The sequence below is a fragment of the Portunus trituberculatus genome, chromosome 14 (assembly GCF_017591435.1).
Source record: "Portunus trituberculatus isolate SZX2019 chromosome 14, ASM1759143v1, whole genome shotgun sequence".
NCBI classification, from domain to species: domain Eukaryota; kingdom Metazoa; phylum Arthropoda; class Malacostraca; order Decapoda; family Portunidae; genus Portunus; species Portunus trituberculatus.
Genome location: NC_059268.1, coordinates 6,841,684 through 6,861,249, shown reverse-complemented (window position 1 = coordinate 6,861,249; position 19,566 = coordinate 6,841,684). Strand labels below are relative to the sequence as shown.

At 37.9% G+C, this 19,566-nt stretch overlaps 1 protein-coding gene across 9 annotated transcripts in view; it reads left to right on the top strand.

Moving 5' to 3' along the window:
• Window positions 1-19,566, top strand: part of LOC123503369 (zinc finger protein Xfin-like) — a 53,617-nt gene that overhangs the window by 7,624 nt on the left and 26,427 nt on the right. For 5 of the 9 annotated variants that reach the window (XM_045253066.1, XM_045253064.1, XM_045253058.1 and 2 more), the window contains exon 3: window positions 7,886-7,970. In XM_045253066.1, the coding sequence (XP_045109001.1) occupies window positions 7,886-7,970 (85 nt within the window). Of the gene's footprint in view, window positions 1-595; window positions 683-7,885; window positions 7,971-13,752; window positions 15,933-19,566 lie in introns of those variants that run through there. The other 4 variants (XR_006674431.1, XM_045253059.1, XM_045253063.1 and 1 more) reach the window with 3 other exon arrangements.

Sequence of the window (19,566 nt, the reverse complement as noted above, 5' to 3'; positions counted from 1 at the left end):
ATAAAGAGGCTATGAACAGATCATAGGAGATATAGGTAAGGAGGTACCATATTGAGGAAACAAGGTGGGTGGAGCAACAATTTGAAGCCACTGGATACCACTGTGTTTATGGCCATCATGCTCTTACATGCAGGACCATTATTCTGTAAGAATATCTTTGATCGCTTTCCCATGGCATTTCTCAAGCAGAGCTCTATGAGGAGGATCCCTTCAGGGTCCCTTAGCACTATAAATTTGTCCTTCTGGGATGTCCTCATGACTAAATTTTTATTGTATCAGGGAGGAGGCACACTTCCACTGCTGAGATTTATTTTTGGTTCCTGGATAGAAGTGAGGAACACATTTTCCATAATGCTGGGTTACAATTATTTGGCCATGAATTCCTGTACCTTCTCATAAGGGTCAATATCTCCATTAGTCATAATCCATTTCCTCTTCTGTTCAGGCATCAACATTCATGGGTCCCATTAGGTAAGCACCTTAGAAAGGTTGAGGTGATGGTACAAGATGATGGTAATGATCCATTTCTGATATCCACCTGAGAAGCAATGCAATGCACTGAGATTCAATGACTATCCAATACCATGCTTTCCAGTTTCCATGGTGACTGCAGCTGATGGACAACACTTCAGCTGTTAGCCTCACATGAGTCTTCACCCTGCTTGAAGAAAGCTGCTCAATGGTTAGGACACTGTTGCCTAACATTGCCCTCAGTTTTACATAAATCAATTGTGATATTTTCCCTTACATCATGAAAAACAGTCCTCTGCTCAATTCTACTCATATTCCCAGTCTGAGGCACCATCCTCACTCACAAAGTCATTGTTGAAATGACTTAAAGACATGGAGGGGATGCCAGCTCAAGCATTATACTATTGGAGCATAGGGAGGTGGTGGCATAGTGGATAAGGTAGTGAGTGTGGGATCGGACAGATATCCACACGTAGGTTTGAATCCACCACATATCGCCTTGATACTTTGCCCTTTGTTGAATGGTTTAAAGTTACCTACATGTCACCATGATACCTAGGTTTTAGGTGGTTACACCAAAAATTTGCTTGGGTGGTGATATGGGCCCTAATATGGGTACCACTATAAATTAAATTGCCTGTGCCGCTAATGGGTGGAAGCTTAACAGCGCTTCCAATACTCTTCAAGTTACCTACAGGCACTATAGGCCAGGACATAAAAAAATATGAATAAATAAATAATGATAAATATACAAACTAGTTCAAGCTGTGACAGGCTCCTGTTAGGGTGAGAACTCACTTGACACCCCTCTTACAAAAATCAAAATATATATCTGTAGATTGAGTGAAGCTATAAAACTCATTTGAGATCTTCACATTCAGCATTACACTGCTCTATATCATTTGTTTGTGTCTGTTATTCCTGTTGCTTGCTATTACAAATATACAAAGTAGTGCAAATTCTCATCAGCACCAGTGCTAAAACTTAATGGTGTAGGTAGTACAGTACAGTACAGTATAAAATGCAACACCTTTTTATGATTGAACACTCACTTGTATAACATTACCATATTGCAGTACATGTGTTACTTTATCACAACAATGCATGATTGGCCACAAGCTGGTACAAGTGTGTTCCTTCTCTACTGATCCACAGTTGCCAGATTTAGTCTTTTCCCATAAGACTAGGTAGCAACATTCATTTCTCAAATTATTTTATAGTATGTACCACAGATAACAGTAGATCTGGATTTGACACGGGATTGCGGAACCGCGCCGCCACTGCAGTAACGTACCCAAATTGGTCGACTGGTAGTACGTGGCAGCTGACTGTTAAAGTTATAATTTTGTAAAGTTTTATACAATATAAGGTGCATTTTTTAAGGAAATACTGATCATTACTAAATACCAAAGCAGTGGGAAGGCGTGTGCATTTGTGGAGGCTGTGAGGTGCACCAGATTAAGGGCTCGGCTGACCTCTACCTGGAGGAAACATTATTATTATTATTATTATTGTTATTATTATTATTATATACATATTTGTGGCAAGTTGTATACACCCATGTCTACTGCGAATGAGTCATTTTAAAATCTCAGGCGAGCAGCCAACAGTTTAGCCAACAGACAGTCACTCAAGTCACTTGGTTCAAGTCAGTCGTGCTAGGGATACCGTTGCAGCCAAGAGTGAGGGGTTATAATTGTTACGTGCATGTTCAGGCATTTTGACATATCTGTGGAGACAATGAAACAGTGAAATGTGAATGCTGTTGAAAGAGTTTTGTCCAACAATGGATTTACAGTGAAAGTGTGAAAAGCTTGTGTCGAAGCTTGCATGAAAATGTTATTATGTGCATGTGTGATGCAGTTGCTAGTGATGTCACTGTGCGGTGAGTAATGAAGTACAGTGGGGTGAATAAGGGGTGAACATTGTAAGTGGTATAATGCACACAGATTTAACATTGTGAGTGGTGTATCCAACCGTGACGTGTGTAGGGTGACGCTGAGTGTTGTATGCGGACTGTGGAGTTAAGTCAGTGGTAGTGGAGAAGAACTGCTGGTGGTGACTTGAGGCGTACAATGTGAAACACTACAGTAAAATATAATGAGAGGTCACACAAAATGGCAGAGTGAGAGGCTGTAACTGGGACGTAATCCGAGACGCGTGCAACTTGTGGCAATGACTGCAGTTATGACATCTGGTGCCATATAGATAGTCAGTTTGGAAAAAGATAGTGACACTGGTGAAGAACAGTGACATGTTATTGACATCACTGTGACGTGGAAGTGTACTGTGGAGTGCTGTTAAGTGTTAACTCACCTGATTACTAACGTGACTAACAAACCGATGAATGATTAATAGTGACTAGAATGGTAGGAAACAATGCCTAGGCAGTGACTGATAGTGACTACTGCGATATATTTCTTTGCGTTAATGATGTAAAAAAATAATAAAGCCTGCCTACGCGCTTTGTAAATAGTCTTCCAAAAAAAAAGTTGCATTTTTGTTAATGAAATTACACTCGACCCTCGAAATAATGGACAAATGCGTGCACGACCCTGTCCGTAGATTGCAAAAGTCCGTTCTTTGCAAAAGTACGTAAAAAACTATAAAATGTACGTAAAATACTGTGTAATCATTAAGAAATCATTTTGGATAGGTTAAACACTTGTGGGAAGGGTACAAATGCATAAGAAAGCCATGGTAAGCACTGGACAATGTTCGCTGTTGGTTGAAAACGCATGGACTGAAGATAAAACATGGCGGCCAACAGCTGATGACGCGACCGACCCGCCACCTACCGGACAATAATTTGCCGGGAACGGACAATCGCGCGCATTTTGATTTTTCATCCGTAGATTAAACCGGACTCCAGAATTTGTCTGTAGTTTCCAAAATCCGTTGATGGGAGGTCCGTTGTTTCGAGGGTCGAGGATTGTATATAGAGTACACTAGTGCAACATATGTGACATATATAAGGGGTGGGATAGTAAGACACCAACAGTGATGTCCACGCCAAGTGCAAATCTGGTGTCGCCACAGGAGGTAACACACGGTCACAGTGTGATGACAAGAGGCGTAAACTCACAGGTGTGAAGAAGAGATGAGCAAGTGGACAGCCAAAATCATGTAAAGTAATTTATAAGTGATACAAAATTTGCATTTTGTGTTTGAAATACAGCTATAAGCTTAAAGTTATATTTAAACATCCACCTAGTACTATAAATTCTTGTGTTTGACTCGTATAACTGAGCGGTACAATGACACAATGACACGGTTGTATGGATTTAGATATCGCTTTCAGGCATTGAATTAAACATAGTTAGCTTGCTTCTCAGTGGTCTTCAGATTCATGTTGGCTAGGAGCTGAGATTTCGAGGTTTGAAATTTAAGGTCCGTTCTCCGGCTTTGGGTACGTTACTGCAGCGTGGCGATTTTCGTGTCAAATCCAGATCTACTGTTATCTGTGTATGTACTGATTGATATGGCTAGGAATGTTGTGGAAATACCTCTATAATAATGGTATGTAAGTATTAATTTGGGATTTTTTGTTGAAAAGGCATCTTGGAAAATTTCATATGCATTAAAAGGTACAAATATTATGTTTATCATTATTAGTCACTTCAGTAATTATTGAAATAATAAGCATTTCATAACATATTCATATTGCTAATGCAAATCACAACATTCAGTCATAAAAATTGAAAAATTTATTTGGTGCTGAAAGATGAATGAAAGAAAAAGAAAAAAAAAAAAAAGGTGACTAAAGGCACGTTCACCTGCGCCAATTTGCTACTTATTTTATGTACATAGAGTTTCTGACTCATCCCTTCTAGTTGGAACGTGTTAGATGTAGTGGCTGGAAAGTATCACTAGTTGGCACGTTGACGGAAAGTGAACGTAAACAAACAGCTACCTGCCAAGATGTCTTCCTCCAATGACAATGCTGAAGCTGTGGTTGCTTTTCTTTTGGCATACCAGAAGAGTCAACAGAAAAGAAAATGTCTGTGGATACATCCCTGGTTCAGTAGAAGGAAAGAAAGGAGTGTCTACCACACTAAATTATCCTACATTTCTCATAAGAAAATTGTTCATTTTAAGAAGACTATGCATAATTGCAATCAAATTAAATACTGACAAGTCTTCAGTCCTCACCTCCAACAATGCCCTGCATTGAGGGAAACAGCTCTTGTAGAGTGGCAGCTATTTGGTTGAACTAAGATTTGCGCAATCCTTTTTTTTTTTTGGGGGGGTGTCCCAGATATGTTCTTTTTCTCTCACCTACTCTAACATCTTCTCTATCTCTAGAGAGTGGATATCAAATTTTCAAAACCTACTCTGTGATGTTACAACGTAAATAAAGATGCAAATTGACTAGCAAGACTAACATGTTGGTCTTGATTTGTGACTGCTTTCCGGAATTGCTAGATGCCACTTGTGAGTCGGAAACTCTACAAACATAAAAGGTCGCAAATTGGCACATGTGAATCTGCCTTAAGAAGTCTTGTACAGTAGATGAAATGAGTGTTTGAGAAAAAATTCTAATTGTTTGGGACGGATGAAGTAATTGATTTTAAGAGAAAAGGTGAGATAAATGGAAAGATTAGAACATTCTTGCAAGAAATTTGATAATAGTAGTAAAGGGGCATGGTTGTTGTAGTCATTTCCATAAGGGGATCAGATACAGAATAATAGGTATACTGCTAGAGGTGTCCTGCAGTGACCCACCTAGCTACTCAGACAGGGCAGGACAGAGTATGTCTGGTGTTGTGATTATTTCTCAGGCTGTGTCTTTGTAGTTTTGTGTTTTCAGTTAACATTTTGCACATGGCTCTGTTAATCCTTCCAGGTATTGTAGTTTTGTGTTTTCAGTTAACATTTTGCACATGGCTCTGTTAATCCTTCCAGGTATTTTATGTTGCATTGCTGTCATGTACCATTTAGTAAGGATATTGTTATTTTCATCTGTGGAAGCTTCCAGATAAGGTATGTTACCTTTGAGATAAAATTTCTGATCACAGGAATATGAAGAAAATTAGCATAAGAAATCAGATTTTCAGTTTAAAAAATCATCTTAAACATCATTCTCAAGACCTAATGATTTTATCAATGTATCACATCCTCCTTCACTCACCAATCATTGATTTGTCTGTACACTTGATAGACACAGCTGGAGGGATGTGGCCTGTTTCTTGGGGTGGAAGAACAAGCAAGATTGAGTTAGGTTTCTCTTGCATCTTTATTTACTTTGTTTAGATGGCTGAAAATTATGCATTTTTTTTTCTTATTTTTGAGGAGGGAGCTACTTAATAGTGTTGCCAACTTCTGATGGCTTTCCCTCAAACAAGAAAATTGTCCGTATAATTTCTCGTAGATGGATTTTTTCATTATTGTTGGTTTCATTCTGATGTTTTTTTCTCGCATCAGTGGAAGACAATGAGATAAAAGTAATTATTTTGGCAAGGAAGTCACTTTATTCTGGCTCTAGACTTCTCATTATAATGCTCTCTCTCTCTCTCTCTCTCTCTCTCTCTCTCTCTCTCTCTCTCTCTCTCTCTCTCTCTCTCTCTCTCTCTCTCTCTCTCTCTCTCTACATACACCCTGGAGATATAATAACTTAGAAAATGTTCTCTTCTCTTGCCTTGTACATAATTGAACCAAAATCTAGGAATTTTTTTTTTACTTTATCTTTGGTTTGATTTCATGTTCCTGATGATTGGAGATGAATGGAGGAAATTTGGGGTGCCTTTGTCTTGCAGTGGAGCTATAGAGGCTGTTGATGATGACAAGGAACACTACATACAACAGCCTCAGAACCATAGAAGCTCAAGTGCCATTTTCTTAAAACTGGAAATAACGCATTTAAAGCCTGTGAACAATAGCTCCACTTCTAGAAAATATACTGTTTTCAACCAAGTTTCAGATGAAAGCCCTGCTCTTCAGATTTTTTTTTTTTTTTGACCAAGAATGAAAAAAGAAAATTTATGGTGCATTTGCACACTAGCAGGTAAAATGTAAAATATATTGAAAAGTGGAAGAAAATACTAGTAGTATTGGTACATACTACAGTACAATAGTTACTTTAAGGAAAGCAACAAATTGAAGAATGATTAATGGGATGTTAGTGGAAGTCATTAAGAAAATAACTTAGTATTGGTGGTAAAACTAAGGATTAACAGGTGGCACTTGTTAATGAAAATAAAAGACTTTGTATGAACAAACTGTATTCACTCTTAATGTTACTGTACATCCACTAAAGAAGTTGAAGGTTGGGGGAGGGGGCAGTAAAATTACTGTTCTTCATCATACTCCATCAGGTTGTTGTCTTTGTCCCCTTTGTAGTCACCTGTCCTCTGTCCTCCCTTATGCTGCAGAGCATTCTGCTGTGCCAAGATATCTCAGAAGTACTAGAACTTGGCTTGAGTAATGAAGTGCAGGAGACATAGTGTGGTGATTAGTCCAAGGTGATGTGTTTCTTTTGGAAAATAAAAATGCTGATTGGACGAGAGATGGCTATGGGCTGTTCACTGTATATTTTTATTGGCTGGTTGAATCCTGCTAACCTTGAGGCGGTCTGGTTTTAAAATCAGCACCACTGGACTCAACCACCAAACAACACATGCTTCCCGAATTGATAGGCCATGAGTTCACTGGCTTGTACAAATCTTTCAATCTTATTGATGTCAGAAAACAGTTTGGCAAACAACATAGCCAGAGGAAGAGTTGCCAACCCTGCAGATATGAATACCTTGGAAATTGGGGAGGTGGCGTTGAGTCCCTATGGTTTCGAGGCCCTCATATGAGAGGCAGGACAAGTGATTGTGATGACTGAAGGTAGGTGTAATTTGTGAAGGTGTGCAAGGAAAAGAATATTATGATTGGTGTGAATTTTTAGATACCTGACATTTTTAGACCAAATTATACGATATCTGATTCTTAAGTAGGATTTTCAGAGGGAAATCAAGACTGCCCATTGTAAACACAATAACAGCTGTATTTTTATCACTGTATTTTGCATGCACTGATGAGATACTGTTTCTAGATAGGGTTTTCCCTTCATTTAACTATTTATGCAAACCTATTGTGGTATAAAGATAAGGGAAGATGTGTAACTTCAGAAGTGCTTCAGTGCTGAGCAGGACAAATTTGGTGTTTTAAGTTTGTATCAGAATTATAGATTTTTCACAATCAGGATTTCCAAGATTTTGAAAGACATCTATTAACAGATGTGCCTTTCAGAAATGTTCCCATTGCATGCAGTAATAGAATGATGAACTAAATTGCTGCTTTCTGATTTAGTTGTGGTAAACATAATTGCTATAAAAATTAATGATCTATCTTCACCTAAGAATCCAGTGTATTCTAGCAATAAAGTTGGTATGGTGCATTCCTTTGTTAATTATCTGTTTTCTTTCAGGAATTTCACATGAAGAATGAGGTGCTTGGCCTGCCACCACCACTGGAGTTTGAGGAGCCTCAGATGGGTAATACAGACTGGTCAGGTATGTACCCAGCCTTGACCCTTCTTACTTTTATCCTGTGTTATTTAGTTGTATAAATCCTATGGCTCACCTTTATATTTTTGCTTCTTTCAAAAGGAATGGTAAAAGTGGTGTGTGTGTGTGTGTGTGTGTGTGTGTGTGTGTGTGTGTGTGTGTGTGTGTGTTTACCTATTTGTGTATTACAGGGCCCGAGCTAAGCTCTCTGTGTCCTGCCTCCTTGGCCACTCCTGTCATATCTCTCTTTCATCTGATTGACACACACTGCATCAACGACATCACTGCTCAATTTATTCCACTTATCAATGCTACGATGCGGAAAACTGTACTTTCTCACGTCATTTAGACAGATGTCTTTTATTAGTTTTTTTCCATGTCCTCGGAGATGATTACTTGTGGTCACCTTTATTAACTCTCTGTCCAATATGTCAATCTTGTTCACCAATTTATACATAGTTATCATGTCTCCCCTTGTTCTTCTCTCTTTTAATGTGGTCAGCCCCAGTTCCTCAGTCTTTCCTCATAGTCTAACTCCTGAGTCCTGGTACCATCCTTGTTGCCAGCCTCTGTATCCTTTCCACCTTCTTCACATTTTTCTTCATATGCGGTGACCAGACGCAAGCTGCATATTCTAACTGGGGTCTTATTAAAGTGCATAGTATCTTCTTCATCATTCCTTCATCTAGGTAGTGGAATGCAAGACCAATATTTTGAAGCATGTTATATGTTTTCCAAAATATCTTGTTAATGTGTTTCTCCGGTGACAAAGTGTTTTGCACGGTTACTCCTAAGTCTTTCTCCTCATTGGTCTCTTCAATTTTCTCATCACCCAGCCTGTAATCCCTGTTTGGTCTGTATCTTCTTCCCATTTTCATAACATGGCTCTTGTTTATATTAAATTCCATCTGCCACTCTTTACTCCACTCATATATTTTAGCAAGATCTTCCTGTAACTTGTTACAATCTTCCACATTCTTTACTCTCCTCATAATTTTAGTATCATCCGCGAACATATTCATGTAACTCAATTCCTACTGGCATATCATTAACATAAATCAAAAACATGATGGGACCAAGCACTGACCCTTGTGGAACTCCTTTGGTTACCTTTTTCCACTCGGACTTCTTTCCTTTCACCACTGTTCGCATTTCTCTTCCCACTAAGTAATTTTCCATCCATTTTGCTAGTTTATCATTTACTCCTCCAATCTTCTTTTAAAGTGTGGCACTTTATCAAAGGCCTTTCTCAAGTCCAGGTAAATAGCATCCACCCATCCTCCCTATGTTGTAGTATGTCAGTAACTCTTGAATAAAAACATAATAAATTGGATACACATGATCTTCCTTTTCTGAAACCAAACTGCCTTTCACTCGGAATGTTTTCACTTTCTAGATACTCACTCCACTTAGCTTTAATTACTTCTTCACATACCTTGCACAATATACTAGTCAACGATACTGGTCTGTAATTTAATGGTTCCATTCTTATATACAGGCACAATGTCAGCTCTTTTCCACTCTTTCGAGACTATTCCTGTTCGTATGGAGGTTTCCACAATATCAAATATGGGGTTCAACAATTGATCCTTACATTCTTTCAGCAACTTCCCAGATATGCCATCAGGCCCCATTGATTTATTAATATCCAAGTTACTTATAATTTTCCTTATATCTTCTTTAGTAACCATGATGTCCTGCATTTGCTTTATTTCCGTAGGCCTTTCTCCTGTAAAATGCTCCTCCTTTGTAAACACTTTGCAAAAGTTGTCGTTCAATATTTCAGCTATATCTCTAGCATCCTCATATACTTTTTCCCTGTTTTTTACCTTTTCTATTGCCTCCCTTTTATTTAGTTTTCCATTTATGAATTTGTAAAACATTTTAGGGTCGCTATCACAGTTTTCCACCACTCTCTGTTCATATTCCTTTTGTGCTGTTCTCCTTACTTCAACATATCTATTCCTTGCTGTTTTGTAGACTTCTCTTGATAATACTTCCCTGTTTTGCTTAAGTTTCTTCCATGCCTTTTCTTTGTTCTTTTTTGCTTCTTCACAATTTCTATTAAACCACTGTTTATTATTTAAAGTCCTCTTTCTGTGATATAGCACAAACTTCTTCACAGCAGAGTTATATAAATCCATAAATTTATCGTATTTCAATTGCATATCCTCTTCCTGGTATACCACAGACCAGTCAGTTTCATTAAAGAACTCTTATATGGTTATAATTTGCCCTGACATAATTTTTCCTCCCTGTACTCCACCCTCCTTTCCGTGCTTAATTCCGTATCCAGCTTAAAACTTAGGACATCATGGTCGCTTTTCCACAAGGGACATTCATGTTCAATTTCCTCTTTTAGGGAGATCCCTGCTAAATACCAAATCCAACCTCGCTGCAACATCCTGTCCCCTGCACCTTGTTGGTGATCTCACCCACTGTGTCATCAAGTTATTTGTTGCTACGTTTAACAATTCCTCTGCCCACTCACCACCATTTGCCACTTCGTAGTCTTCCCACACTATTTCCTTACAATTAAAGTCCCCGACTATCATCACTCTATCCTTTCTGATGAGTTCTTGCTTCATTCTGTCTAGAGTATTTCTCATCACCATTTGATACTGTTCATATTCCAAGCACTGGTTCTGGGTGGTATGTATACTGTTATAATATTAATGTCCCTCTTACCATCTGTTATAAGCATACTTATCACTTCCTCATTTCCTTACTAAAGTTCACCTCCTTCACTATCAGATCTTCCTTAGTAAGAACCATTATACCACCACCTCCTTTATTTTTCTATCATTTCTCCATACTTTGTAGTGTTTTACATCAAACCAATCTAGCTTTATTTCGGCCTTAACTTTGTTTCCACCACACACATTATGTCCGGTTCATTGTTTCTTAGGTAATCCATACATTCTAGCCTCTTAGACAGAAATCCATCTATATTCGTGTAAGTCACTTGAATTCCATTCCTAATCTCTTTCTTCCATGTTTCAGTCAGTGTAATGTCTATTCCGTCTGTTTTATCCACCACTTCTTCAGCCTCCCATTTCTCATCCTCCAAAAAAACTTGGTCTTTTCCTCCTCGGTTCTTTCCTCATTCTTCTCTCTCACTTCAGTTACAAGCTCTTTCATTTTCATTCTTTCATCCTGTGTCATATTTCTTCTTATGTAAATTGTTTTGGTTTCCTCAGAGTCTTTAAGTTTCCAGGCCCTCCTCAGCAAGGCCTCGGCTGCCACCTGAGACTTTAATTTCAATTTTAAAAGTCTACTCTTGCCTTCTTCAAAAGCTCCTAGTCTCACGCTTTCCTCTACCTCAGCATATAGGCATTCTTCCTCCTCGGAGATCTTATTCAGTAAAAACTTAATCCTGTCATTTTCCTTATCCCTCCTATCTTGCCAGTTCCTGTTAGTTTCCTCCCTCAAACCTGTTATGATCACGCATTTTTTTTCTTTTCAGCAATATCTCTCACCACATACTCATTTTCCTTCAATGCCTTTACCATTTCACTCTGTGTAATCACTTCATTTTCTTCTTGCTTTTTCATTATCTCCTTAAAGGACTTGTACTTCTTGGTGTTTATGTTTCACTTCCTTCATTTTGGCATCAATTAGGTTAAGGCATTCCTCCTTCCCCAAGTCTCCTTCGGATATTTCCTTTTCCATTTCGAGGAGTTTAGCCTTCATCTCGTCACATTGTTCCCTTAGATGTTGATTTTCCTTCTCCATTTCCACTTTCTCTTTCAATAGCTCTTTGTTCTCTCTTGTTAACATATAGATTTCTTTTTTGAAGGTATCATTCTCTGCTATGACTCTATCTAGCTTTTCTTCTATGGATCTAATATTTAGAAACTTACTTTCTAATGCCTGAATTCTTGAATCCATGTCTAATTTATCTAGTCCACTTGGAGTGGTCACAAAACCCTCGAAGTCTCTCAGATTTCTAGGAGTAGATGTCTTGATTGCTATCGCCAGTTGTTTCGGCCAAAACAACAAAACACCGCCGACACTCTTCGATCAGGGACCACTCTCCATTTTCACTTGAAAATGGCCCACTTTCTGTACTTTTCGAGAGTAGGACACTACACAGGACACTAACTGTACCCCACAGAGATGCCCGGGCCCTGCAAACACCATAGGTAATTTCTCCCTTTCCCCGATCCTCAGCCGGAGTCTTCAGGACTTCCTCTCTCGGCAGTGGCGCGCGCGCGTGTGTGTATTTACCTAGTTGTAGTTTTACAGGGCCTGGGCTTTATGCTCGTGTGGCCCCCGTCTCCATATCTACACTTATCCAATTTTTCTTTAAAACTATGTGTGTGTGTGTGTGTGTGTGTGTGTGTGTGTATTTACCTAGTTGTATTTACCTAGTTGTAGTTTTACAGGGCCTGGGCTTTATGCTCGTGTGGTCCCGTCTCCATATATATGTGTGTGTGTGTGTGTGTGTGTGTGTGTGTGTGTGTGTGTGTGTGTGTGTGTGTGTGTGTGTGTGTGTTGTGCTCAACAGGAACAATAGACCATTTACATTGATGAGCAAGAGAATTTTGCACATTAAGATTTATGTTGGGGTTAGATTAACATTAATGTGCATGCCATTAATATTAATGGTCTTGTATCATTATTGAGCAACAGTATATATTTATATATATATATATATATATGATAGACAAATGCCAAACCCCTGTATATAAAGGTAAAGAGTTAATCCTAATGAAAATCTGGGCTTATGCATGGTGTCATGTGGTGGTTGAGAATTTCCATAAATGACAAAGTGGTGAAAATTGTCAAAATCAGTTAATTTTTGCACCTTACATCTAACAGACATTGGAAATAGTCTTTCGTTGTCAATAACACTTTGACAAATACATAAGAATTTGTGCAAGAGATGGTGTCATTCCCAGCTCATTTCATGTAGAGTGGGAGTGTTGTGTAATGTGTATTATCTTCTGTCTTGAAACATGTTTTTGGAACACATACTTACTATCCCTTGGAAAAAATGGATATTTACTATAAATATTGTGGTTTTGCAGTTCTATACAACTGTACTGTGACACTTGAAAGTGTTGACAGTATGCTGTTTTTTCAGCTCTATGAGTAAGTACTTTCTACTAAAAACTGGTTCCCCTCAAGTGTAAGGGGAAGTATTTTGTATCAGAAATTTTTAGATTATTTAGATAATCTCAGCTTCAGATTAAGGCCAAACCTACATTATGGTTATGACACTTTATGCTTTGTCACTGTTTAAATCTCAACCCACCTTGTGGAAGGTTGAGCGGTGTCACAGAGAGCATGCGCACAGTAACACCATAGCAGTGGCGCCTCTTCTTTGTTCAGTGGACGCCGGAAAGCTGCAGGAGGTGGTGTAGGTTATTGTGCTCTTACATTTTGCCTTATAATTTCCTAATTTTTTGTAAGATAGCAGTAATACTGCATAATATTTTTCTTTTGTTGATGACATTATAATATATACATGTGAAAAATACCTCGCCTAATAAAGACCGGATATATATTAGTTTTTTTAGGTGGTTCGAAAATTATCCCACCGTGCAAGTCCCTCCAAATCCGTTTTCTTTATGACACGCAATAATGAAAATGGTAATACCATGGAATATATTTTCCTATAAGATCCAATACTCATAATACCTCATTCAGGCATTTGCGTGCTCACAACCCCCCCCTTCTCTCTCTCTCTCTCTCTCTCTCTCTCTCTCTCTCTCTCTCTCTCTCTCTCTCTCTCTCTCTCTCTCTCTCTCTCTCTCTCTCTCTCTCTCTCTCTCTCTCTTAGGTTTCATTGTCACTGCAGGAAAAATGTCAAGAAGAAGGCGCCTACGTGACGAGGAAATACCTTGTCAACTAGTAGAGATTCCATCAGACCCAGAATCAGACATTAGTGACGGAGACGATGATGATGATGCAGCGTTCTTGCAGGAAGAGGAAGTAGCAGAATATGAAAGTTGTGATGAAAATGGAGATGCTGATGATGATGAGGAGGAGGAGGAGGAGGAGGAGGAGTTTAGAAATCAGAATCCATCGCCTGATGTTAACTGCAGTTCATCTGGGAAGATAATGTGGAGGAAAATGTATTGTCCTGCTCCAGCAGGTGAATTTACCTCAAGTACAGGACCTAGTCAAGAAATTTTTGACCTTGAAGACCCCACTCCCCATGATATATGTTCAAAATTCATAACAAAAGAGGTGATTGAAGATATTGTTTTTCAGACAAATCTCTATGCACTGCAGCAAGGAAAGAATTACAAACCAACTGATGAAAATGAAATAAAAACATTCATTGGAATGAACCTCTTGATGGGGATTGTTAAACTTCCAAGCTACCGTGACTACTGGAGTAGCAATCCTTGCTTACATAATGACTTCATCAGTAAACTAATGCCAGTGAATCGTTTTGGATGGCTTTTAGGCAATATTCACCTAAATGACAACACTCTGATGCCAGACAGAAAAAGCCCTGAGTATGACAAACTTTACAAGGTTTGTCCATTCCTGAAAGCTATGCAAGAAAATTTTGAAAGACACTTCCTCCCCAGCTGTAGTGTTGCTGTGGATGAATCGATGATCAAATTCAAAGGGCGTTCCTCAATGAAGCAGTACCAACCAAACAAGCCTATAAAAAGAGGGTATAAAGTATGGATGATGGCAGATAAATCAGGCTATTGTTTGAAATTTGACATTTACACCGGAAAAGTAGAAAACGAAGTTACAAAAGACCTGGGTGCAAAAGTAGTAACCTCACTAGTAGAGGATCTAGAAGGAAAGGAACACAAAGTTTACTTTGACAACTACTTCACTAGTGTAGATTTGATGAAAAAACTAAAAGAAAAAGGGGTGAATGCTTGTGGCACCGTGAAACCCTCGCGGAGAAATCTGCCAACTTTCAAATCCAGCAAGAACATGAGTCGTGGAGATTCTGAAACATTCACAAGTAACACCGGAATTAATGCAACTAAATGGCGTGACAAGAAGGATGTATTCCTCCTAACAAATTTTCATGATCCTAAAGACGAGAATCTCGGAAGTAGCAAGAAGAGAAAAAGATGGTACAAGAAAATTGTACCCCTGTCCTATATCTATCATTGACTATAACAAGAACATGAACTCAGTAGACAAATTTGATCAACTACTGGCAAGCTATAAACTGGATCGCCGCAGCAAGAAATGGTGGCATCGTATATTGTTCTATTTTTTGGATGCAGCAGTTGTAAATTCATACCTGCTGTATAAAGAAGCACTACATAAAAATATCAAGCTAAAAGAATTCAAGATCCAGTGTGTTGAAGGTCTCCTGGCAGCAAGACTAGTAGAAAGGAAGAGAGCATCCACAAGTCAGTCTCCTTTGCATATCAAGAAGTCGAAACCTACAGTTTCAGTGGAAATACGAAGAAAAGAATCCAGTCATCAACCACAGCGAGGCACTCGCAGACGGTGTGCTCTCTGCAACACAAAAGCCAAAGAAGTACGCACTGACTGGGTCTGCTCTGTGTGCCAAGTGCCTCTTTGTCTTGGGAAAAGTAAGCAATGTTTCCAAAAATATCATGCATAAAACAGGCAGTACAAAATCCTCTACATCCAAAGCTTCCTATAAAAAATAACTTTTATTTTTATTTTACCTAATCTTATCCCAGTGTTCTTTTTATATCAATACTATTTTTGTAACCTGGCACCATAGAAGAAAATATATGATTATAACTTCAATTCTGAGTTCAACAACATTTAAAACTAATATGGAGTGAAAACTTGAAAACAGATTAATACTTTTCTTTTCAATCAAAGAAGAATATTATTTTGTTAATGGCATTCAACATAATTAAACATCGCAATGGGATAATTTAATTTCAAATTGATTTTCGTATCAGTGTTTATCTACGCCAACATAATTTGAAAATTCAACTTATGGAGTGAATGAAAAGGAAAGGATATATTTTATTAATTTTATTTACTAAAAAAGGAAATTAACATTATAAAAAACTTTTAGGAAATTCAAATTTTATATCTTATGTACTTAAATCCCTTGCCAAACCACAAGCAAATATAGTTTGACTATTTATGAAGAGAATAAAAATTATAGCAATAAAATCTAGTTAGTCAACGGAAAGAATTTTTACTTCATATGTAGGATATTCATATGCACATCATACATGGTGGGATAAAAAGTGTCCCACCTTATTGCAGCTATAAATGAATATTTGAAATCCGTTTTGCATGTTTGTATCACTTTTTATGTTCAGATCTCTTAAATAACGATGTTATTTTACAGAAATAAATATTTAGAGAAAACTGTGCCGCTAGGGGTTTTTTTTACCCCCTGTATTCTGTGCCGCAAAGAGTTAAAGAATGAAAACTGAACTAATTTTTTTCAAAAGTTAGAAACCTTCTTGCACACACACACACACACACACACACACACACACACACACACACACACACACACACATTATAAAAACAGTGATACTTAGAGATATTTCAAAAGAGCTTTGAAAGAACAGACCCAATCATGAATATGAATGGCTAGTGAGCGTAACTCCGTATTATGTTAGTAGAATGTGAAGAGGAAACAAAGAATGATTCTGGAAATCTTTATTTCTCTAACATTTCAACCAATAGTCTTCTTCAGAGGGACTAAACTACAGACACAAGAAATTGAGTTTATATACAGGGTCAGTCTGGTGAAGCTGTTCCATTACTGATGCATCTGGTAGCCTGGCTGTTGTTCTTGAAATCTGTTGTATGGTTCTTTTCTGCTGGTCTTATGACAGCATACTTATAACAAATCCCTCCTGGTGGCTGTTTACTCTCTCTTTAGCAATGTAGACTGTTTTTTTTTTTTTTTTTTTTTTTTTTTTTTTTGAGTCCTGCATCTAGAATTCGAGCACCAGTCCAGTTTGGTAGGTGTTTATATTTCTCTGCATGCAAACTATCAAGTTAGTTATTCTGTTGTGACTATGATAATTTCTGTGTTCTTACATTCTTTTATTTATTTCTTGAAATATTTTGCCATTACAGTGAACCATCAGTCCTAGATCTAACAAAGTGTGTTCCAGAAGGCTGTTCCAGCAACAAATTTGTCGAGAACTGAAACTGTTTTACCCATAGGAAATAATGTGAATAATTTTATTCTGTTCCAAAACCACTGATTCTTACTTAAATAAATGAAAATTGAACAAAAATTTATAGTATTTATCTTTCAATGGAGGATTTTTATAGCATATGTAGATGGTGATGAGGGAGTTACACGTGAAGTGAATGATTTACCTCCCAATTGGGGGCCCATTGTTGTAAACAAACCTCTCTCAAGTGTCTGTGGCCTCTGTTCTCTCTCCCTTTCTCTTGTCTACTTAAAACTTAATTTCTTCTTTGAATGATGTCCACAACGTCTTGTACAGGGATGTCATGAGCTCTTGTGCAATGAATAAAGTAGCCAGTCTCATGTGGGTGGCCAATGTGTGAACTCCAGCTGATTGACTGTCCCAAGTGAATAGGAGGGTAACAGATGATTCTTGACCTTGGTTGGCCAGTGTTGACAAGAATATTGTAGAAACTAGAATTAGTGTATGTAGTGCTATAGAAAGAGTAAACAACCACCTGGAGGGATTTGTGAAGCTTGCTAGAGTTGCAAGTATGCTGTCTTAAGGTCAATGGAGTAGGTCTGTGCGACAGGCAGCCAATCAGCAACAGATTCTGGGAACACCTGACACACCAGTCAAAGAATTATTTCATCAGACTTACCAGTATATAAAATAGATTCCTTGTGTGTAGCTTAGTCCCTCTGCAGAAAATTGTTGGTTGAAACGTAAGAGAACCAGCTCTTTATGTATTACACAGTACATACCATGACCATGGGTAATGTTCTTGCAGCCCACATTTGATTTCAGGCATTAAAGTTGGTCCAATTGTTTTATGAAATTCCTGTTTTGCAGTTAGTCTTACTGAAATTGGGAGAAAGATCAGTGGTTTGAGTTCACATTCCTTCTTAAGACAGAATCTTTCCTCAGATACTGAAAGTTTTAAATTCCATGTATTTCAAGCATATGCCACAAAAGAAATGTGTACATTAAAAATGCAAGAAAAATGTGTACAAGCAAAAACATTTGTAGTTTGATATTGTTTACTTACCACGTGATTCATAGATGGGGTCATCATACTTATGGCATCTTCTCAGTCAACAACATATGGTGGGAAAGTGTTTGCATCTGTAGTGCAGCAATGTGAGCACACGTTATTGACAGCTTGATTGCATAATTTCTGCCTTTTTAGCTGTCTTTGAAAAAGCACAGGTTTGCTTCTTGCTAAGAGGTGTTGGAGGTTTGGAAATGAAGAAACGGGTTTTGTCTTGGCTCAGCTGAAACATAAATTTCCATGACTTGTTACTCACACTCACCTTTGTCCTTTGTATGCAGGAGCATCTGTGATAAAATGGGACAAATGGTTTCCTAGCCATATATTTCAGATATGAAATAGAGGTTTTCTTGAAAATGTGCCTTGTAGGACTGACAGTCAGGCTTATGTATAGGCAAGAAAGATTTTGATTCCACCCTATTTAATAAAGCTGTATGAGTGGAAGACACCCCCCAAAAAGAAAGAAAAAAAAAAAACATGCAAAGAGTACTTACTCCATATAAGGACGGATAAGGTCCTTGTACAGAATTAGCTGTTGGAGGGGTGAGAAAAACTGGCAGAGATGCCGCAGAACACCTAACGTCATAGAAGCTGTTATAGTGAGAGATGGGATGTGAAGTTTTCAGTTAAGATTATGAGTAAAGGACAGACTGAGGATATTCAGTGTAAAAGAGGGAGACAGTTGAGTGTCATTGAAGAAGAGGGGATAGTTGTCTGGAAGGTTGTGTTAAGTTGATAGATGGAGGAATTGAGTTTTTGAGGCATTGAACACAACTAAGTTTTCTCATCCCCAATCAGAAATCTTAGAAAGATCAGAAGTCAGGTATTCTGTGGCATCCCTGCGTGATCTGATATATATATATATATATATATATATATATATATATATATATATATATATATATATATATATACATACATACATACATACATACATACATACATACATACATACATACAGGCAACCCCTGCTTAACGAAGAGATTACGTTCCTAAAAAAAAACTTCGTTAAGCGAACCGATTATAACAAATTTAACCCCTGACTTGAACTTCCATTTAGAATAAGCAAAGCGAGAGTGCATCATAGTACAGTGAAAGGTTTAATGAAAATAAAAATTATGAAGTTAAACATTTGGGCAGTTTAATTTAAGTCATTATAATGTACACTAATGTTTGTATGTACGTAACTTTATAATGTTGATCTTAAATTTATGAAGGGAGGGAGAGTGAAACGGGAAAGACACTAACCGGCAACCTGTGGAATGTAAACAAAGGGTGTATCATTGTACTGCATACAAAACTCATGTACCACATTTCCACAAGGCTTTCCATTTCATCCCTTGTAGAGTCACGAGTTTAGGTGGTTCTTTTAGCTTGCAAGGAAGATACAGTCTCACCAGCCTTCTTAATAGAGTCTGCTGACTTGAAAATAGTAAAGACAGTAGATGGAGTCAAGATGGTGGCGAGC